We start from the raw sequence: 24,209 nt of genomic DNA on the forward strand, positions 1-24,209 counted from the left end.
GTGTTAGCTGACTAGCTGCTGTTATCTCACCTCTTGTTTTAGCTAGCTCTCCAAATCAAGACCTGCAATTACTTTATGCCTTACTGTATGTCTCTCTCAAATATCAATATGCCTTGTATACTGTTGTTCAGGCTAGTTATCATTGTTTTGGTTTGCAATGGAGCCCGTAGTTCCACTGCCCGTACCTCTGATACCTCCTTTGTCCCACCTCCCACACATGCGGTGACCTCACCCATTGTGACCAGCATGTCCAGAGATACAACCTCTCTTATCATCACCCAGTGCCTGGGCTTGCCTCCGCTGTACCCGTGCCCCACCATACCCCTGTCTGCACATTATGCCCAGAATCTATTCTACCACGCCCATAAATCTGCTCCTTTTATTCCTTGTCCCCAACGCTCTAGGCAACCAGTTTTGATAGCCTTTAGCAGCACCCTCATCCTACTACTCCTCTGTTCCTCGGGTGATGTGGAGGTAAACCCAGGCCCTGCGTGTCCCCAGGCACCCTCATTTGTTGACTTCTGTGATCGAAAAAGCCTTGGTCTCATGCATGTCAACATCAGAAGCCTCCTCCCTAAGTTTGTCTTACTCACCGCTTTAGCACACTCTGCCAACCCTGATGTCCTTGCCGTGTCTGAATCCTGGCTTAGGAAGGCCACCAAAAATTTGGAGATTTCCATACCCAACTATAACACTTTCTGTCAAGATAGAACTGCCAAAGGGGGAGGAGTTGCAATCTACTGCAGAGATAGCCTGCAAAGTTCTGTCATACTTTCCAGGTCTATGCCCAAACAGTTCGAACTTCTAATTTTAAAATTTAATCTCTCCAGAAATAAGTCTCTCACTGTTGCCGCCTGCTACCGACCCCACTCAGCTCCCAGCTGTGCCCTGGACACCATCTGTGAATTGATCGCCCCCCCCATCTAGCTTCAGAGTTTGTTCTGTTAGGTGACCTAAACTGGGATATGCTTAACACCCCGGCAGTCCTACAATCTAAGCTAGATGCCCTCAATCTCACACAAATCATCAAGGAACCCACCAGGTACAACCCTAAATCCGTAAACATGGGCACCCTAATAGACATTATCCTGACCAACTTGCCCTCCAAATACACCTCTGCTGTCTTCAATCAAGATCTCAGTGATCACTGCCTCATTGCCTGTATCCGCCACGGGTCCGCGGTCAAATGACCACCCCTCATCACTGTCAAACGCTCCCTAAAACACTTCTGCGAGCAGGCCTTTCTAATCGACCTGGCCCGGGTACCCTGGAAGGATATTGACCTCATCCCGTCAGTTGAGGATGCCTGGTCATTCTTTAAAAGTTACTTCCTCACCATCTTAGACAAGCATGCTCCGTTCAAAAAATGCAGAACTAAGAACAGATATAGCCCTTGGTTCACTCCAGACCTGACTGCCCTCGACCAGCACAAAAACATCCTGTGGCGAACTGCAATAGCATCGAAGAGTCCCCGCGATATGCAACTGTTCAGGGAAGTCAGGAACCAATACACGCAGTCAGTCAGGAAAGCAATGGCCAGCTTTTTCAAGCAGAAATTTGCATCCTGTAGCTCTAACTCCAAAAAGTTCTGGGATACTGTAAAGTCCATGGAGAACAAGAGCACCTCCTCCCAGCTGCCCACTGCACTGAGGCTAGGTAACACGGTCACCACCGATAAATCCGTGATAATCGAAAACTTCAACAAGCATTTCTCAACGGCTGGCCATGCCTTCCTCCTGGCGACTCCAACCTTGGCCAACAGCTCCGCCCCCCCGCTGCTACTCGCCCAAGCCTCCCCAGCTTCTCCTTTACCCAAATCCAGACAGCAGATGTTCTGAAAGAGCTGCAAAACCTGGACCCATACAAATCAGCTGGGCTTGACAATCTGGACCCCCTATTTCTTAAACTGTCCGCCGCCATTGTTGCACCCCCTATTACCAGCCTGTTCAACCTCTCCTTCGTATCATCTGAGATCCCCAAGGATTGGAAAGCTGCCGCGGTCATCCCCCTCTTCAAAGGGGGAGACACCCTGGACACAAACTGTTACAGACCTATATCCATCCTGCCCTGCCTATCTAAGGTCTTCAAAAGCCTAGTCAACAAACAGATCACTGACCATCTCGAATCCCACCGTACCTTCTCCGCTGTGCGATCCGGTTTCCGAGCCGGACAAAGCCTCCTTCACCCACGCCGCCAAACTTACCCTAGTAAAACTGACTATCCTACCAATCCTCGACTTCGGCGATGTCATCTACAAAATAGCTTCCAATACTCTACTCAGCAAACTGGATGCAGTTTATCACAGTGCCATCCGTTTTGTTACTAAAGCACCTTATACGACCCACCACTGCGACCTGTATGCCCTAGTCGGCTGGCCCTCGCTACATGTTCGTCGTCAGACCCACTGGCTCCAGGTCATCTACAAGGCTATGCTAGGTAAAGTGCCGCCTTATCTCAGTTCACTGATCACGATGGCTACACCCACCCGTAGCACGCGCTCCAGCAGGTGTATCTCACTGATCATCCCTAAAGCCAAAACCTCATTTGGCCGCCTTTCCTTCCAGTTCTCTGCTGCCTGCGACTGGAACGAATTGCAAAAATCTCTGAAGTTGGAGACTTTTATCTCCCTCAACAACTTTAAACATCTGCTATCTGAGCAGCTAACCGATCGCTGCAGCTGTACATAGTCCATCGGTATATAGCCCAACCAATTTACCTACCTCACCCCCATGCTGTTTTTATTTATTTATTTTTCTGCTCTTTTGCACACCAGCATCTCTACTTGCACATGATCATCTGATGATTTATCACTCCAGTGTTAATCTGCTAAATTGTAATTATTCGATTTATTGCCTACCTCCTCATGCCTTTTGCACACATTGTATATAGATTCTCTTTTTTTCTACCATGTTATTGACTTGTTTATTGTTTACTCCATGTGTAACTCTGTGTTGTCTGTTCACACTGCTATGCTTTATCTTGGCCAGGTCACAGTTGCAAATGAGAATTTGTTCTCAACTAGCCTACCTGGTTAAATAGAGGTGAAATAAAATAAATAAAAAACAGTTTGTTGCTCCAAATGCACTTTATTAGTCAGACTCAGACGTGCGTTAGCTACCACTATAGCTGCACCCATTATTTAGTTTGCCCTATACAATACAGAATAGACTTGTATGAGCTACGAACTAATTTACAAATCCTACTTGTAGGCTAACGTTAGCTAGCCTGTAGCTAGCTAGCCGTCCTCGCTAGCATTATCAAATGATAACCTTACATAGCTAACCAGCAGTATCTACAATACACAATAACCGTGTATGAGCTAGCTACACTAACGTTAGCTAGCCTGCCTCGCTAGCCAATGTAAGCTAGCCTGCCTCACTTTATTAAAAGATAGCTACCAGCAGTCACGTTATCAAGCTAACTTTGTTAGCTAAATTATACCAGAGAGGTCCTTAGCTATATTCCATTATCTCTGGTTATACTCACCACCATCGTTACACAATAGCTAGCATTACTGGTAAAGATTTGGAGACCGACAAACTCCAAGCACCTATTCCACATACTAGCTAGCACACCAAATCATTTTGGTGTGCTAGCCAGCATGGTTAATCCGTATAGGCCCCGTGATCCTTTGAACGCGTTGGGGCGATGAAACAACAGAGCCCCATTTAATGAAGGGAGTTTGGCAAAAGGGAGCATGATTTGTTGACATATTGTAATCCAAACCCAACCTTCATTTACTCATCATTGTGACACACTGAGGTTCTAAACTCAGTTGTAGACGAGCCTGGCTTTATGATCAAAATGAACCTATTTACACAGTGTAGTAAATTGTGATACTAGAATACATTTTTGACTCATATCGATGCCACATTGGCCATTTTCAAAGGGATTAGTTGCCTTTTTAGGAGCAGTTAACGTTGAACTCTGCCAGTTTAAAGTTTTTCTGAAGACAAAAAACAACAGAACAATTCAACTATAGTAGAGTAAAGTGCAGAGTACAGTATGGTACAAAGTGTCTTGTGGATTAAATAAAAGTTCTGTGACATTTTGGCAGGTGTGAAAATAGCCTTGAGCTAGAGCTAAACTGAGCAGCAAGTGTACGAGAGCAGAAATTACACCTTGCTTGTGAACAGGGACACAAGAAGGCCCTTGGACTGAAATGCCAGTGCTATTAGCCTAGAATGTTGTGTCTTAAACTCTACATGTACAGTCAGATTATTGGCACCCTAAAAAGGGTGGGGGGGAAAAGACTGTATAAAATATATAATACAATTACAGAGCTACAGTATATTGTATTCTCCCAAAAGATGGGGAATTATATTATTTTATACTAATAACATTTTACAAAATAATTCGATTTTCTCAACAACAAAAAAGATTGGGGTCAAAATTATTGGCACCCATTTTTAAATACCTTTCAATACCACACCTTGCAAGGATAACGGCACTGAGGCTTTAAAAAAATATATTTTATGAGATTGGAGAAGACATCGGGATGGTTCTTAGTCCATTCCTCCATACAGAATATTTCCTGATCCTTGATATCCTTCATCTGCCATTATGGACTGCCCTCTTCAATTCAAACCACAAGGTTTTCAATGAGGTTCACGTGCGGAGACTGAGATGGCAATTGCAAAATGTTGATTTGTTGTTCAATTGACCATTTCTTATTGGATCATTTTGATGTGTGCTTGGGGTTATTGTCTTGCTGGAAGATCCACTTGCGGCCAAGTTTCAGCCTCCTAGCAGAGGCAACCAGGAGTAAGACGGCAAGTGGAGTTTAGACCAAAAAGCTCTATTTTTGTCTCATCAGACCACATGACCTTCTCCCATTCCTCCTTTGGATCATCCAGATGGTCATTGGCAAACTTCAGACGGGCCTGGACATGCGCTGGCTTGAGCAGGGGGACCTTGCTTGCACTGCAGGATTTTAATCCATGACGGCGTAGTGTGTTACTAATGTTTTTCTTTGAAACTGTGGTCCCAGCTCTCTTCAGGTCATTGACCAGGTCCTGCCGTGTAGTTCTGGGCTGATCCCTCACCTTCCTCATGATCATTGATGCCCCACGAGGTGAGATCTTGCATGGAGCCCCAGACCGAGGTTGATTGACCGTCATCTTGAACTTCTTCCATTTTCGAATAATTGAGCCAACAGTTGTTGCCTTCTCACCAAGCTGCTTGCCTATTGCCCTGTAGCCCATCCCAGCCTTGTGCAGGTCTACAATTCTATCCCTGATGTCCTTACACAGCTCTCTGGTTTTGGCCATTGTGGAGAGGTTGGAGTCTGATTGAGTGTGTGGACAGGTGTCTTTTATACAGGTAACGAGTTCAAACAGGTGCAGTTAATACAGGTAATGAGTGGAGAACAGGAGGGCTTCTTAAAGAAAAACTAACAGGTCTGTGAGAGCCGGAATTCTTACTGGTTGGTAGGTGATCAAATACTTATGTCATGCAATAAAATGCAAATTAATTACTTAAAAATCATACAATGTGATTTTCAGGATTTTTGTTTTAGATTCCGTCTCTCACAGTTGAAGTGTACCTATGATAAAAAATACAGACCTCTACATACTTTGTAAGTAGGAAAACCTGCAAAATTGGCAGTGTATCAAATACTTGTTCTCCCCACTGTATATATTTATATAAGTATTCAGACCCTTTGCTTTGCCGCGAAATTGAGCTCAGGTGCATCTTGTTTCCATTGATCATCCTTGAGATGTTTCTACAACTTGATTCTATTCAATTGATTGGACATGATTTGGAAAGGCACAACGTTGTCTATAAAAGGTCCCACAGTTGACAATGCATGTCAGAGCAAAAACCAAGCCACGATGTTGAAGGAATTGTCCATAGAGCTCTGAGCTCCGAGATCGGTGGAAGGGTGCCAAAAAATGTCTGCATCACTGAAGGTCCCCAAGAACACAATGGCCTCCATCATTCTTAAATGGAAGAAGTTTGGAACCACCAATACTCTTCTTAGAGCTGGCCGCCCGACCAAACTGAGCAATCGGGGGAGAAGGGTCTTGGTCAGGGAGGTGACCAAGAACCCAATGGTCACTCTGACAGGGCTCCAGAGTTCCTCTGTGGAGATGGGAGAACCTTCCAGAAGGACAACCATCTATGCAGCACTCCACCAATCAGGCCTTTATGGTAGAGGGGTTAGACGGAAACCACTCCTCAGTAAAAGGAACATGACAGCCAGCTTGGAGTTTGCAAAAAGGCATCCAAAGGACTCTCAGACAATGAGAAACAAGATTCTCTGGTCTGATGAAACCAAGATTGAACTCTTTGGCCTGAATGCCAAGCGTCACGTCTGGAGGGAACCTGGCACCATGCCTACGGTGAAGCATGGTGGTGGCACCATCATGCTGTGGGGATGTTTTTCAGTAGCAGGGACTGGGAGACTAGTTAGGATCGAGGGAAAGATGAACGGAGCAAAGTATAGAGAGATCTTTGATGAAAACCTGCTCCAGAGCGCTCAGGACCTGTTCTTGAGTGGCCCAGTCAGAGCCCGGACTTGAACCCGATCGAACGTCTCTGGAGAGACCTGAAAATAGCTGTGTAGTGACGCTCCCCATCCAATCTGACAGTGCTTGAGAGGATCTACAGAGAAGAATGGGAGAAACTGCCAAATACAGGTGTGCCCTCCTTGTAGCGTCATACCCAAAAAGATTCAAAGGTCCTTTAACAAAGTACTGAGTAAAGGTTCTGAATACTTATGTAAATGTTATATGTCAGTTTTTTATATTTTATCATTATGGGGTATTATGTGTAGATTTATGAGGAGAAAAAAAAACTATTTAATTCATTTTAGAATAAAACTGTAACGTACTGTAACAAAATGTGATTAAAGTCAAAGGGTCTGAATGATACTATTCAATGATACTATTTAGGCCTATTTGCAAACTGAGGCCTATTTGCAAACTGTTTTCAACTGAAATAAACAATACAAATAGTCCAAGGGTTTCAAGCTTTGGTTTATTTCAAAAGTAATCTTCAAGTGTATCATTAATATGTTGGATTCATGTCTCCATCTCAAAAATAATAGGACTAAATCAAATCAAACTTTATTTAAATATATTTAAAGTTTGATTAGATTAGATTCCGTCCTATTCTTTAACTTTGATGTTTGGTTATGATAGAGACGTGAATCCAACATGTCAATGATTATTTTGTAGCAAACTGGATATTGAATTGGTTGTCAACGCAACCAAATATCAACATTTAAAGGAGATGTATATTATGTTTGGATAGTTCAATCTGTGCCACTGACTTAGTCTGGCTTTAATTCCAGTTTGACTATACAAATTATTCATTGTTATGTTGGATTCATGTCTCCATCTCAACTAAATATCTGAGAGGTCACAGTTTAAGAATAGGACTAAATCAAATCAAACTTTAAATGCGCTTTAAATTCAGAGGCGACTCCGGGATGTTGGCCTTCTAGGTAGAGTTCCTCTGTCCAGTGTCTGTGTTCTTTTGCTCATCTTAATCTTTTCTTTTTATTGGCCAGTCTGAGATATGGCTTTTTCTTTGCAACTATGCCTAGAAGACCAGCATCCCGGAGTCGACTCTTCACTGTTGACGTTGAGACTGGTGTTTTGCGGGTACTATTTAATGAAGCTGCCAGTTGAGGACTTGTGAGGCACCTGTTTCTCAAACTAGACACTCTAATGTACTTGTCCTCTTGCTCAGTTGTGCCCCGGGGCCTCCCACATGCGCTGTTCTGTGAAGGGAGTAGTACACAGCGTTGTACGAGATCTTCAGTTTCTTGCCAATTTCTCCCATGGAATAGCCTTCATTTCTCAAAACAAGAATAGACTGACGAGTTTCAGAAGAAAGGTCTTTGTTTCTGGCCCTTTTGAGCCTGTAATCGAACCCACAAATGCTGATTCGGCAGATACTCAACTAGTCTAAAGAAGGCCAGTTTTATTACTTATTTAATCAGCACAACAGTTTTCAGCTGTGCTAACATAATTGCAAAAGGGTTTCCTAATGATCAGTTATCTTTTTAAAATGATAAACTTGGATTAGCTAACACAACGTGCCATTGGAACACAGGAGTGATATTCCATTAAAAGTCAGCCGTTTCCAGCTTCAATAGTCATTTACAACATTAACAATGTCTACACTGTATTTCTGATCAATTTGATGTTATTTTAATGGACAGAAAATGTGCTTTTCTTTCAAAAACAAGGACATTTCTATGTGATCCCAAACTTTGAACGGTAGTGTATATGTATTTATTTCTATGTGTATGTATAGGTGTGTATGTGTATGTATATATATATTAGCAAAATAATATATGGGGGATTGGAAGTGATGCAGAAAATTACATTGATTGAAGCTACAATCTATCAGCAATATTAAAGCGGATCTACCCCTTAAATGTATAAAAAAAAATATATATAGATCTTATATTTCGCTGCGTTGTCAACCAAACACAATTCATGAATCTTTTTGTAATACAGTAACTAGCCTAAAGTTAAGGTTTTCTTGCAAACGAGTGTAACAGTTGTTATTCAACCCAATGGTTAACACATCCATGGACACATTTTGAGGTTAGCCTACTGTAACTGTAAGTGTCTTCTTACGTAATCATGTTCAAGATAGCATGCAAAGGTCACAGGTCTGTGGCAATCTTCACAATTGCTGTTAAAAAACTGTGCAGAATTTTTATCAGCATTGATCACGTGCACAATGTACTTTTAATGTAATCTCAACTGCAATCCAGGACATTTGGTTGTGCTATTATAGATGAACCACAGTGATAAGTATAAATACAAAATATCTTTTGTATATCTTTTGCTTTTAAATTGTTGAAATTGCAGTGATAACACATTTACAATAGATGACAACAACACCAAAAATCTGAAATTGTTTTACCGTTAGAATGTGTTTGTGTTGAGAGATGGTTGAAACCATAGTGATAACACATTGGGAATTCAACAAACTTCTGGATGTTTTCTTTAGTGGGTTAATAAAGGTTGACATCTCGTGTTTTACCTTTATTTAACTAGGCGAGTCAGTTTAAGAACAACATCTTATTTTCAATGACGCCTACGAACTGCCTTGTTCAGGGGCAGAACGACAGATCTTTACCTTGTCAGGTCGGGGATTCGATCTTACAACATTTCGGTTACAAATACAATGCTCTAACAACTAGGCTACTTGCCACCCAGCTCATTAATCAACGTCTCAACCAAATACCACCTTTCCGCGTTGAAATTAAGTTGTGGTGGGCAGTGGGATGTTTTTTCCTATAATGCAATGTCAAAAAACAGCACTATTTTGTCAAATGGTGATATAACCAAAAACTTGCCGTCTACAGTTGCCTACCTCCCGCTCTCTGCAGACATACGCACAGACCCTGAGCACGCACACGCAGAAGGCACGCAGTGTGAGGGGGGTTCGCAATAGGAGTGGGTGGTGATGAAACGAACAGCTCCGCGAGTAAATGGGCGCTTCGGCAAATAAGGTAATCAGAGAGCTTTCATAGCGCCACTGTCCCTGTCTAATAGAGACAGCCTAGCCATGAACCAGCCGAGCCCCCCATCCTCAAGATCTGCGTTCAAACTTTTGGAGCCCGTCTACTCACCCTGACCATGAAGAGACAAAACGTGAGGACCCTGTCGCTCATCATTTGCACGTTCACCTACCTGTTAGTCGGTGCGGCTGTCTTCGATGCCTTGGAATCTAAGAAGGAGAAGACCCAGAAGAAGAAAGTGTACGACCGAAAACAAGAGCTGATGAACACCTACAATCTCTCTCAATTCAACTTCGATGAGCTGGAGAGGGTGGTGTTGCAGCTGAAGCCTCACAAAGCCGGGGTACAGTGGAAATTCGCTGGATCTTTTTACTTTGCAATCACGGTGATCACGACCATAGGTAAGATTCGTTATACCAGTGACGTCTTGCATTTGAATGCGTTGCATTAGTCAAAGCAAACACCAAAATAGCCTAGGCTATGTGCCATGGCTTTGCAAGTTGGAGAAGGGATTCATTCAAACTAGCCTTTATGACCTTGCTGAAGATTACATGTACTCCATCACGTTTCATGCTATTTTTAGTTGACAAACAATCCCATTTGCATCAGTCTATTGGGTTATTATTATTATTAGCATAGGCTTTATTAAAGCAAACAGACACATTTAAAATTAGTTTACGCAATATTTCTAAATAGTTGCATTGTTATGGAACAGTGCTGGCCATAGCCTTTTGTCCCTAAGCGAAATTTTGTCCCGGTGGGCAAAACATTTTAGTGGCCCTCCTCTTTTGCGGCGGAGAGATTTTTTTGTTTTTGTTTTTGACTTAATTTCCTGCAATTCTACACATTTTGCCATGGGGTGTAGAGAAAATGTTGCATTGGTAAAGCAAGTTTGTTACAATTGTACAGATTTTGCAGTGAGGTGAAGCGAAGATTTAGCAATTTTATAACTCATTTCATGCAATTCTACTCATTCTGCAATTCTCCACATTATGCCATAGGGTGGAGAAACATTTTTGCAGTTTACAAACTAATTTCCTGCAATTCTACACATTTTTGCATGACTTATGCAATACTAATATGATATCTGAGTTAGAGTGACTAACAAAATCAATGTGAGGCCCCTGGAGGTCAGGGCACCTGGGCATATTCCCTGCGTGCCTGGTCGCTAACTCAACCATTATAGCTGGCGGAGATGAGGTAATTGAGTGACTGTCAGTGACTGACATAATAAGAGAAACTGCTGGTGCACAACCAAATTTAGAAATTGCATCTTGTGTATTCAACTACTCAACTCTAAACAGTAAGTTGAGACACAATTTATTTTTAAATGTGTATATATATACAGTGGGGCAAAAAAGTATTTAGTCAGCCACCAATTGTGCAAGTTCTCCCACTTAAAAAGATGAGAGAGGCCTGTAATGTTCATCATCAACTATGACAGACAAAATAAGAAAAAAAAATCCAGAAAATCACATTGTAGGATTTTTAATGAATTTATTAAAAATAAGAAAATAAGTATTTGGTCAATAACAAAAGTTTATCTCAATACTTTGTTATATACCCTTTGTTGGCAATGACAGAGGTCAAACGTTTTCTGTAAGTCTTCACAAGGTTTTCACACACTGTTGCTGGTATTTTGGCCCATTCCTCCATGCAGATCTCCTCTAGAGCAGTGATGTTTTGGGGCTGTTGCTGGGCAACACGGACGTACAACTCCCTCCAAAGATTTTCTATGGGGTTGAGATCTGGAGACTGGCTAGGCCACTCCAGGACCTTGAAATGCTTCTTACGAAGCCACTCCTTCGTTGCCCGGGCGGTGTGTTTGGGATCATTGTCATGCTGAAAGACCCAGCCACGTTTCATCTTCAATGCCCTTGCTGATGGAAGGAGGTTTTCACTCAAAATCTCACGATACATGGCCCCATTCATTCTTTCCTTTACACGGATCAGTCGTCCTGGTCCCTTTGCAGAAAAACAGCCCCAAAGCATGATGTTTCCACCCCCATGCTTCACAGTAGGTATGGTGTTCTTTGGATGCAACTCAGCATTCTTTGTCCTCCAAACACGACGAGTTGAGTTTTTACCAAAAAGTTATATTTTGGTTTCATCTGACCATATGACATTCTCCCAATCTTTTTATTTATTTAAAAATGTTATCCCCTTTTCTCCCCAATTTTTGTGGTATTCAATCGCTAGTAATTACTATCTTGTCTCATCGCTACAACTCCCGTACGGGCTCGGGAGAGACGAAGGTCGAAAGCCACGCGTCCTCCGAAGCACAACCCAACCAAGCCGCACTGCTTTTTAACACAGCGCGCATCCAACCCGGAAGCCAGCCGCACCAATGTGTCGGAGGAAACACCGTGCACCTGGCCCCCTTGGTTAGCGCGCACTGCGCCCGGCCCGCCACAGGAGTCGCTGGAGCGCGATGAGACAAGGATATCCCTACCAGCCAAACCCTCCCTAATCCGGACGACGCTAGCCCAATTGTGCGTCGCACAATTAAAAACATTATATATATATGTTTTTGTTGGGAGCACTCCAGCAGCCACGGGGCCCTAAGCGATCTCTTCTGCCTAGGGCCGGCCCTGCTATGAGAGTTTGCAGTAGGTTTTGAAATGATTAAGATCAACTTTTACCGGTTTTATAGTGAGATAACATTGCAAACATGGTGTTTAATGTTAGGACCCTGCTTCTTTTTTGACTGGACTTCTGCTATGGAGTATGTCTTACAAAGCAATCCATCACAACCGTAGAATAAATATTATCTTTAACAGGTTGCAATCATAATCTTTGCAAGAGGCGTTGGAATAATGACTATTCAGAAGTACCAGGTGCAAACGTTGAGCCTAACCAAAGCGTGGTCTTATAAAAGTCTCAACAGATAATATTCTATATGTTAAACAAATTCATCTCCACATAATATTTAGGTTTGAAAGTTTCTACTACCAAAAGAGAAATGTAGCCTACATGATGGAGGAAATACACTGACCTAAATCCCTCAATCACACATTTCCCACTATCACCTTTTATATTAAGTAAATACAATGCACCTTCCTCCATACCATCACCCTCATCCCCAGCCTCATCTCTGGTCCCTACCCCTGGCTCGGCTCTGTATTGGGTGACTTGGAGCAGTTGTGTCTGGTGACCCAAGGTGGTGATAACCCTATCACATGTGAAGTACTAATTGCATGCGAACCCGATCCAAGAAGCTGAAACCGCATGCTGTAATTGTGAGCCCACTGGCTGTCAGTGACACAGTGTTTGGCTGTTCAATTCACCATTAACTATTGATGGCAACACCAGAGTTTGCACTGTTCAACTGGCCTCTCATCCACACACCGACTCTTACAGTATATTGTATACTCTACACACACACACACACACACACACACACACACACACACACACACACACACACACACACACACACACACACACACACACACACACACACACACACACACACACACACACACACACACACACACACAAATACACACTCTAGATACTGTAGAAATGCAATTATACAAAGTCATAACCCCATGATAATGCATACCAGTGAAGTCACATCTCTGGCAGACACACAGCTACATCTCTTGAGAAACACACTGCGTAACCCGAAAACACTGACCATTTCTCAAAACGAGACCGAGTCAAGACCGGGAGGGGGACAAGGGGTCCGAGACAGAGTCAAGACCGAGATCATTAAAATGTGAGTTCAATTCAAGACCGTGATTGTCATTTTGTCAAATCAAATTGTATTTGTCACATGCGCCGAATACAACAGATCCACCTTTCAGTGAAATGCTTACTTACAAGCCCTTAACCAACAATGCTTTAAGAAGTTTAAGTAAAAAATAGAAAATAAAAGTAACAAATAATAAAACAGCAGCAGTAAAATAACAATAGCGAGGCTATATACAGGGGGAACCGGTACAGAGTCAATGTGTGGGGGCACCGGTTAGTCGAGGTAATATGTACATGTAGGTAGAGTTAAAGTGACTATGCATAGATAATAAATAGAGAGTAGCAGCAGCGTAAGAGAGGTCTGGGTAGCCCTTTGATTAGCTGTTCAGGAGTCTTTTGGCTTGGGGGTAGAAGCTGTTAAGAAGCCTGCTGGACCTAGACTTGGCGCTCCGGTACCGCTTGCCGTGCGGTAGCAGAGAGAACAGTCTATGACTAGGGTGGCTGGAGTCGTTGACAATTTTTAGGGCCTTCCTCTGACAGCGCCTGGTATAGAGGTTCTGGATGGCAGGCAGTTTAGCCCCAGTGATGTACTGGGCCGTACGCACTACCCTCTGTAGTGCCTTGCGGTCAGAGGCCAAGCAGTTGCCATACCATGCAGTGATGCAACCAGTCAGAATGCTCTCGATGGTGAAAATGTAGAACTTTTTGAGGATCTGAGGACCCATGCCAAATCTTTTCAGTCTCCTGAGGGGGAAAAGGTATTGTCATGCCGTCTTCACGACTGTCTTGGTGTGTTTGGGCCATGATAGTTTGTTGGTGATGTGGACACTGTGCCTAGCCTTGCAGTCATGTGTGAACAGGGAGTACAGGTGGGGACTGAGCATGCACCCCTGAGGGGCCCCCGTGTTGAGGATCTGCGTGGCGGATGTGTTGTTGCCTACCCTTATCACCTGGGGGCGGCCCGTCAGGAAGTCCAGGATCCAGTTGCAGAGAGAGGTGTTCAGTCCCAGGGTCCTTAGCTTAGTGATGAGCTTTGAGGGCAGTATGGCGTTGAATGCTGAGCTAGTCAATTAATTGCATTCTCACATACACTACCGGTCAAAAGTTATAGAACACCTACTCATTCAAGGTTCATTTTTTATTTTTGCCAAGTGTGTGCAAAGCTGTCATCAAGGAAAAGGGTGGCGATTTGAAGAATCTCAAATATCAAATTTATTTAGATGTGTTTAACATTTTTTTGGTTTCTACATGATTCCAAATGTTTTGATGTCTTCACTATTATTCTACAATCTAGAAAATAGTAAAAATAAAGAAAAAACCCTTGAATGAGTAGGTGTTCTCAAACTTTTGACCGGTAGTGTAGGTGTTTTTGTCCAGGTGGGAAAGGGCAGTGTTGAGTGCAATAGAGATCGCATCATCTGTGGGGCGGTATGCAATTTGGAGAGGGTCTAGAGTTTCTGAGATAATGGTGTTGAAATCACCAACATAATAAGAGTTCAAAATGTCCAATATTTCTGTGTTCATATTTCAGAACATATGGATTCTTTAGACATTCAAAATAGTGAACAAATGCATGCTAGGGAAAACAGAGCCACTCTACAAATGATTACTTACCCAAACACAGTGGGGAACAATGGGCATTCTACTCCTTCAGAAAAGGGCAAAGGATTTCTAAAATAATTATAATAATAATATAATAATAACGATAATGATATTATTATTTTCAATCATGTTCTGATTTTATCTCTTCAATTTTTGTTAGAAAAGAAAGGGTTAACTCTGAAGAGAAAAAAAGATCCAATCACGATTTTTCTTTTGTCTCTGGGGAGATAAATCTAGCCAAGTCAGCCATTGGCTAGGCCATCAGAAGCTAGGTAAAGGCATCCAACATTCAACCGTATTAGGGCAAAAATTTGGAGTGACAGTGGAATCAACTAATCACAGTTTGACTTAATGGGTGGGCCTGTTTTTACAAAAAAGTATATGTTAACTTCTGCCTTCTTGAAGGCCGACAGGTCAATGTGCAATAGCGAGCAGTAGTTTTTCTATGGTCTAGTTAGCTAACTTTTGCTGTCGGCTAGTTTACAGCGGCTGCAGCTGATGTTATCAAAGAGGATGTTGTTGCAACCCTTACAAGTTAAGTTTCAAATGATCCTCATTTGTTGAGTGGAATAGTGTTATGTATTGTAGCGCACTTGCTGTTAGACATCTCTTTGAAAAGAACTTGTGTATGAAACATTATTGCATTTAAAGTGGAACTGACTGCATTTTAGGAACATGAAATCTTGATAAAATCTGTTCATATACACCCACAGGAAGAATATGACACTTTTAAAAACTACCAGCCTTTCTATTGGCCAACGTGTAATCACTTGAGAAAAAAAATGGATGATCTCTGTTCGAGACTATCCTACTAACGGGACATTAAAAACTGTAATATCTTATGTTTCACCGAGTCGTGGCTGAATGGCGACACAGATAATATACAGTTGGCTGGGTTTTCCGTGCATCGACAGAACAGCTACGTCTGGTAAGACGAGGGGATGGGGTGTCTAGATATTGCTCGCCTGAGGTAGAGCACCTCATGATAAGTTGTAGACCACACTAAACTCACTAAGAGAGTTTTCATCTATATTTTTCGTAGCAGTCTATTTACCACCACAAACCGATGCTGGCACTAAGACCACACTCAACGAGCTGTATAAGGCCATAAGAAAATGCAATAAAGAAAATGCTCATTCAGAGGTGGCACTCCTAGTGGCCGGGGAATTTAAAAAACTTAAATCCGTTTTACCTAATTTCTACCAACATATCATATGTGCAACCAGAGGGGAAAAAACTCTAGAACACCTTTACTCCACACACAGAGACGCATACAAAGCTCTCCCTCCATTTGGCAAATCTGACCATAATTCTATCCTCCTGATTCCTGCTTACAAGCAAAAATGAATGCAGGAAGTACCAGTGACTCGCTCAATACGCAAGTGGTATGATGACATGGATGCTGTTCTGCTAGCACAGACTGGAATATGTTCCGGGATTCATCCAATGGCATTGAGGAGTATACCTACTCAGTCACCGGCTTCATCAAGTACATATCCCAACCAGAAGCCATGGATTACAGGCAACATCCGCACTGAGCTAAAGGCTAGAGCTGCCGCTTTCAAAGAGCGGGACATTAATCTGAATCTTCTAAGAAATCCCGCTATGCCCTCAGACGAACCATTAAACAGGCAAAGCATCAAAACAGGACTAAGATTGAATCCTACTATGCAGGCTCTGACGCTCGCTGGATGTGGCAGGGTTAGCAAACTATTATGGACTTCAAAGGGAAACCCAGCCGCAAGCTGCCCAGTGACGCGAGCCTACCAGACGAGCTAAATGCCTTTTGTGCTTGCTTCGAGGCAAGCAACAGTGAAGCATGCATGAGAGCACCAGCTGTTCTGGACGACTGTGTGATCACGCTCTCGGTAGCCGATGTGAGCAAGACCTTTCAACAGGTCAACATTCACAAGGCCGCGAGGCCAGACGGATTACCAGGACATGTACTCAGAGCATGCGCAGACCAACTGGCATTTTCAAGCTCTCCCTAAGCCAGTCTATAATACCTACATGTTTCAAGCAGACCAGCATAGTCCCTGTTCCCAAGAAAGCGAATGTAATCTGCCTAAATGACTATCGCCCTGTATTACTCACGTCGGTAGCCATGAAGTGCTTTGAAAGGCTGGTCACGGCTCAAGTCTAGGTCCAAAAGGCTCCTTAACAGCTTCTACCCCCAAGCCATAAGACTGCTGAACAATTAATAAAATGGCCACCACGACTATTTACATTTACCCCCCCCCCCTTTTTGTTTTTTACACAGCTGCTACTCGCTGTTTATTATCTATGCATAGTCACTGTAACGTCCTGACCAGAGTTCTTATGTGTTTTGCTTGTTTAGTGTTGGTCAGGACGTGAGCTGGGTGGGAATTCTATGTTGTGTGTCTAGTTCGTCTGTTTCTGTGTTCAGCCTAATATGGTTCTCAATCAGAGACAGCTGTCAATCGTTGTCCCTGATTAAGAATCATATATAGGTGGCTTGTTTTGTGTTGGGGATTGTGGGTGGTTGTTTCCTGTCTCTGTGTTTGTATTCTGCACCAGATAGGTCTGTATCGGTTTGCCACTTTTGTTATTTTGTATTTGTTTAGTGTTCACTGTAGTTTTTGTTAATTAAACATGTTGAGCACTGGCTACGCTGCGTGTTGGTCCGATCCCTGTTTCACCCCATCTTCTAGTGAAGAGAGGGAAGGCCGCCGTTACAGTCACTTTACCCCTACCTACATGTACAAATTACCTCGACTAACCTGTATCTCCGCACATTGACTCGGTACCGGTACCCCCTGTATATAGCCTCGTTATTGATATTTTATTGAGTTACTTTATATTACATTTTTTTTACTTTAGTTTATTTAGTAAATATTTTCTTAACTCTTTCTTGAACTGCATTGTTGGTTAAGGGCTTATAAGTAAGCATTTCACGGTTATTCGGCGCATGTTACAAATAAAATTAGGTTTGATTTGATTTTGTTTCTCAGTTTCTCATTCCCAGCTTTGATGCAACTGTACTATCTCCGCCTTACAGATGGTAACGGTGTGAACAGGCCGTGGCTCTTGTGGCTTAGGTGCGTGAGGATATTTTTGGCCTTCCTGTGACACCGGGTGCTGTAGATGTCTAGGAGGGTAGACAGTGTGCCCCCTGTGATGCGTTGGGCTGACCGCACCACACTCTGGAGAGCCATGCAGTTACAGATGGTGCAATTTCCATACCAGGCGGTCTGGTATGGACAACGCAAAGTTGTCCTGTTGGAAGGTGAACCTTCAGACCAGTCTGAGGTCCTGAGCACTCTGGAGCAGGTTTTCATCACGGAGCTCTCTTTACTTTGCGCCGTTCATCTTTCCCTCGATCCTGACTAGTCTTTCATCCCCTGCCGCTGCAAAAATTCCCACAGCATGATGCAGCCACCACCATGCTTCACCGTAGCGATGGTGCCAGGTTTCCTCCTGACATGACGCTTTGCATTCAGGCCAAAGAGTTCAATCTTGGTTTCATCAGACCAGAGAATCTTGTTTCTCCTTTAGGTGCCTTTTGGAAAACTCCAAGCAGGCTGTCATGTGCCTTTTACTTTGGAGTGGCTTTTGTCTGGACACTCTACCATAAAGGCTTGATTGATGGATTGCTGCAGAGATGGAAGGTTCTCCCATCTCCACAGGGGAACTAGAGCTCTGTCAGAGTGACCATCGGGTTCTTGGTCACCTCGCTGACCAAGGAATCTGAAGTCAAATTGGTAAAACCATGAGATCTTGTTGGCTCACTTACATGTTTGGGCATTCAAAGCAGCCCTATCAAAGAACTGATGAGTAATCATTTTGATTTATTTCACCTTTATTTAACCAGGTAGGCTAGTTGAGAACAAGTTCTCATTTACAACTGCGACCTGGCCATAAAGCACAGCAGTTTGACACATAAAACAACACAGAGTTACACATGGAATAAACAAACATACAGTCAATAATACAGTAGAACAAGTCTATATACAGTGTGTGCAAATGAGGTAAGATAAGGGAGGTAAGGCAATAAATAGGCCATGGTGGGGAAGTTTTACAATATACCAATTAAACACTGGAGTGATTGATGTGCAGAAGACGAATGTGCAAGTAGAGATACTTGTCACGTTCCTGACCTCATTTCCTTTGTTCAGTCTTTGTTTAGTTGGTCAGGACGTGAGCTGGGTGAGCATTCTATGTTATGTGTTTCTATGTTTGGTTTAGGGTTGTCTAACTAGCCTGATATGGTTCTCAATCAGAGGCAGGTGTTTTACGTTGTCTCTGATTGGGAACCATATTTAGGTAGGCTGTTCTCACTGTTTGTTTGTGGGTGATTGTTCCTGTTCGTTGCGTTCTCTGTTTTATAGGTTCACATGTTCAGGACTGTAGCGTCGTTGGTTTGGTTTTGTTTATTGTTTTTGTTCGTGTAAAAGAAGTATTCAAATAAATATGGATGCATACCACGCTGCGATTTGGTCCTCCTCTCCTTCATCCAACGACGAGAGTCGTTACAATACTGGGGTGCAAAGGAGCAAGATAAAAAAAAAAATACAGTAAGGGGATGAGGTAGTTGGAGGGTCTATTTACAGATGGGCTATGCACAGATATAGTGATCTGTGAGCTGCTCTGACAGCTGGTGCTTAAAGCTATTTAGGGAGATATGAGTCTCCAGCTTCAGTGATTTTTGCAGTTCGTTCCAGTCATTGGCAGCAGAGAACTGGAAGGAAAGGCGACCAAAGGAGGATTTGGCTTTGGGGGTGACCAGTGAGATATACCTGCTGGAGCGCGAAATACGGGCGGGTGCTGCTATGGTGACCAGTGAGCTGAGATAAGGCAGGCTTTACCTAGCAAAGACTTGTTGATGACCTGGAGCCAGTGGGTTTGACGACGAGTATGAAGCGAGGGCCAGCCAACGAGAGCGTACAGTTTTCAGTGGTGGGTAGTGTATGGGGCTTTGGTGACAAAGTGTGATAGACTGCATCCAATTTGTTGAGTAGAATGTTGGAAACTATTTTGTAAATTACATCGCTGAAGGCGAGGATTGGTAGGATGGTGAGTTTTACGAGGGTATGTTTGGCAGGATGAGTGAAGGTTGTTGCGAAATAGGAAGCCGATTCTAGATTTAATTTTGAATTGGAGATGGTTAATGTGAGTCTGGAAGGAGAATTTATCATATCAATGGATGTAATCAGTTAATGAATGGCTGCAGCAACGGTCTGACAAACACAGCTGGCGCTGCATAACAAATGAGGACTAAGTAGACAAAAGAACAATTAAGTCATTTGAACGACATAGGGAAAAAGACTAAGTCGTTCAAACAAGACACTAAATCGTTCAAATGAGATTCTAAGTCGTTGGAACAAGATACTAAGTCATTTGGATGAGAATTCCAAGAGTCAACTTTAGCACATTTTTTGTTGTCTGATTGAGGGAAAAGCCGTTATTAAGAGGACTATGTATTTTGAAAGATGAGACGTTGAGGAGAACACCCAGGAGTCCAAATGTGCACTTCACATTTCCACTCATGTCATATACAGTGTCAACATTTATGATCACTATGTTTGATGTAAAGTTACCCTGGGTTATTCTGAATAGAATGATCCCAGGTTTGTCTATTGTGAAGGAAATTTGCAGTAGAAACACCTGAATGCACTCATGTCTCCTTTCCATGCGCACCAAAATAATGATCTGTTTCCCTGAATTGCATCGTGAAAGCCTTACACTGTAATGCCATATTTATTTGTCATACTTAGCTAATCACGTTGGCAATAGTAAAGCGGTCAAATGATGCCTATCTGAGCCTGATTGCGATTTATAATGGGCCGTTTTGGGGGGATTGTGTAAACAACAGTAATTGTGTTACGGTGGGGATCAAGGGTTGTGTTCCAAACAAAACAACGATAAGTGTGCTTGCTAGGAGAGCACATAAAAGCAGCTTTTAGTTGAAGTCTCTTCTTTGAGTCATAAGTGCATTGAAATGACTTAGGAACTGTGCACACTCTGGAGAGGCGTGTGGCCACTTCGAGGACCCCATTAGTTCTCTTACTCAAACCCTTGTAATTATTTTCTTTTATGTTGCACTTACTCCAGATTTTCGAGAAATATTTGTATCTGTCACGATCGTGTGGAGGAGAGACGGACCAAAACGCAGCATGAGGAAAATAAGCCATCTTCTTTTATTATAGAAGAAGGCAAAACGAAACAAAACACTTACAAACTATCAAAACAACAAACGTCCGTGAAGCTATAAACGTAGTGCACATACACATGCTACAAACGTTCACCATAGACAATTCCCCACAACAAACTAAAGCCTATGGCTACCCTAAATATGGCTCCCAATCAGAGACAACAGAAACCAGCTGTCTCTAATTGGGAACCCATTCAGGCAACCATAGACTTTCCTAGACAACTACACACAACATAGACACAGCTAGACAACTATACCAAACATAAACCCAACTACTCTAAATAAACCCCCTAAACCTTACAATCACCCTGGACACTACAAAACCCACATAAATACCCATGTCACACCCTGACCTAACTAAAATAATAAAGAAAACAAAGAATACTAAGGCCAGGGCGTGACAGTATCATGTTGCTGAAATGTATCCAGAGTATTAGGTGAACTGTTGTGTCCTGACCTTGGGTCTAATCGTTTTCCAATAATCTCCAAACTGTTCCCTTTCAATTGCTAATACGGTTATGCACATGCTTTTTCATATTTTTTCTGTAAGAAACATTTCAATTCAGCCATACCCATATATGCCAATTCCCATGAGTATAAAGGGTTAAAGGGATAGTTTAGCAAAATGACATATTTAGATTTTTTTTTCCTTACCTTGAAAGCAGTCATGGGCACGACATTTAAAACACGCTCAAAGGGCAATAGCTCCATTTTCTGGGCCTGAAAATGCTAATAAGTAGTGGCGTGTTTAGCAAAACAAAGTGTGGATTGCAGTCACTCCTTGTCCATAGACTGTTTTCAAGGTAAAGAAACAAATACTGAAATATGTAATTTTGCCAAACTATCCCTTTAAAACATTAATATTCAAACATTCTTTGAACTATTCAAATGGGATGCCACCACCTCACCCCCATTGCCAGTACCCTCCTCTTTCACTCTGAATCAAAACAATACCTCCAAAAGATGACAAGGCACTTATCCTAATTTCAGAAAATAAAATGATAGCCATGAGTACTTGCGGAGGCATGATGAGTGAGCGTTATATTATCAGCGGTATTATTAAGAGAGAATAGTGGCCTCCTAGCCCTTGCTTTCTCAAGCCCTTACATAAAGGAAACATAAAAAAAGAGATTCAAAGTGACAAGGAGCACTGGAGCCCTGAGTGTCAGTGGCACTATAGAACAACCAGTCAGAGCCAGGCAGTAGCCATTCCTACTACTGTACCAGCAACAAGCCGGGCATAGCCTTTGTCAAATAGAGGGAAAACACACATTCCTACCATGGAGTGTCAAAATGAAACATCTCTCATGTAACCCACAGAGATTAAAGGAAATTAATCCTTGTCAATTTGTCATCGGATTTGTCAAAATATTTAATGGATTTTCAGGATTTTCGTCAGGAAAGCAGAGAGAGAAAATAATGAAAGGATGCAGAGTATTTTTGGCTGCGAAAGCTCGTTCCATGAAGTGCTGTGAAACTGAGGATATTGGAGATGTGGCTGTGCTGACATGTTTGCAGAATGTTTTTCTGCTGTGTTCTTATGTTCTGTTGTTTTAATGGAAAAGGACTGCTTGTTAACCTTGCTAAACGAAACATTATTGTGTTCATTCATAAGATGATAAGCTAGCGGGATCTGGTCAGCTTTAAACTATACAAAATAGGATCCAAATCACTCTATGAGACATTCACAAATTCAGGTTCAATCCAAGGGATAAGTAAATACAATGCACCATCTGTAGAGTCCGGCAAATCAACTTCATATTGTCGTTTTCGACCCCACCAGTTCAGTCTGTTTGGTTTGCCATGTGGCGTTTTCTGAATGAAACAATGGACATAATCTCATGTACCCAGAATATTGAATTACCCAGAGCTTGTACAGACAGACAGACACACACTCACCACACACACACACACACACACACACACACACACACACACACACACACACACACACACACACACACACACACACACACACACACACACACACACACACACACACACACACACACACACACACACACACACTCACACACACACTCACACACACTCACCACACGGACAGACACACACACACACACACACAAACACACGTTCCTCTCAGTGACTCATGGACAGGTATAGCAATATGATTTATGTGCTAATCCTTTGAGTGGAAATTTGTGATGAAGAGAGCGCAATCGCAGAAACAAGATACGTCTAGAAAACACAGGCCACAGAAACTCAGTAAAGTACACCACGTGTTGAATTGCTTCCTGGCAACGAGTAAAGCTTGTTGTCCAAAAATATGCTTAACATTTGATTGATTTTACAGAGGTAGAGTTTTTAGATACTTTACAATTGTTTTTGGCAGGTAATGTTCTCTATAAACGTTCCTTCATGGAACATAACTACACTCTACCTTGATGTACAGAGCATTTAAAATGTTAAACCCGTATCTCAAACTCTCCTTTCGATTTGTGTCGTAGACATCAGGAGAAGGTTTTAGTGTAAGGATATCAGTAGCCATTGATTGAAAGCCACTGAACAGAAAATATGTCAGGGCTAGGCATTGTGAACCTTTTCTTGTCTGTCTGTTGAGGGATTGATTGGATGTAACACTTGCAATAATCAAATGGCTGTCTTTGGGATAAAGTTTGGTTCCTGGGTAAAGTTTCTCCTCCCATGACCTGAAAGGGAAAGATATTGGAAACGTGTACAGTAGCCTACAGCCAATAACGAATTGTAAGTAGCAATTGAGTAGGACAGTGTTTTCCAAACACCTTATCGAGTACCCCTAGCAAGTTCCACTTTTTTAAAACATATGAAGTATCAGCAGCACATCTGATTAAGCTAATCAAGGGCTTGAGGATTAGTTAACCAGTTGAATCAGGGGTGCTTGTAATGGAACACATCAAATAAGTGAATTTGGCTGGGGTACTTGGAAAGAGGTTTGTGAAACACTGGAGTAGGATAGATACTATGGAGATAGAGAGAGTCCATGTGTAGAGGGCTAGATTATATTAACGAAAAGGGAGAATATTACAAACTGCTTTTTTCTGTAGATGGTTTCAGAAACCACAGGCAATGCTAGTGTCACTATCACCTGAGTCTGTGTCCACAAGTTGTATGGCAACACCTGAGAGCGGTAATATACCCTACATATACATATTTAATCTCCAGCCCCTTGCTGGTCATTTTTCCAGACATGTTTAATTGCAGTTGATCTGAAATTCTGAATGATCTAAAGCAGTGGTTCCCAAATGTTTT

At 42.4% G+C, this 24,209-nt stretch overlaps 2 protein-coding genes across 2 annotated transcripts in view; one reads left to right on the forward strand and one right to left on the reverse strand.

Moving 5' to 3' along the window:
* Positions 1-9,781, reverse strand: part of LOC129824824 (ectonucleotide pyrophosphatase/phosphodiesterase family member 1-like) — a 132,753-nt gene extending 122,972 nt beyond the window's left edge. Inside the window, exon 1 of the mRNA XM_055884329.1 lies at positions 9,663-9,781. The gene's annotated coding sequence lies outside the window, so the exon portion shown is untranslated. The remainder of the gene's footprint in view (positions 1-9,662) is intronic.
* Positions 9,357-24,209, forward strand: part of LOC129824827 (potassium channel subfamily K member 3-like) — a 59,467-nt gene continuing 44,614 nt past the window's right edge. The window contains exon 1 of the mRNA XM_055884332.1: positions 9,357-9,891. Within this exon, the coding sequence (XP_055740307.1) occupies positions 9,609-9,891 (283 nt within the window). The 5' untranslated portion in view covers positions 9,357-9,608. The remainder of the gene's footprint in view (positions 9,892-24,209) is intronic.

The sequence above is a fragment of the Salvelinus fontinalis genome, chromosome 27 (genome assembly GCF_029448725.1).
Source record: "Salvelinus fontinalis isolate EN_2023a chromosome 27, ASM2944872v1, whole genome shotgun sequence".
In the NCBI taxonomy this organism is placed as follows: domain Eukaryota; kingdom Metazoa; phylum Chordata; class Actinopteri; order Salmoniformes; family Salmonidae; genus Salvelinus; species Salvelinus fontinalis.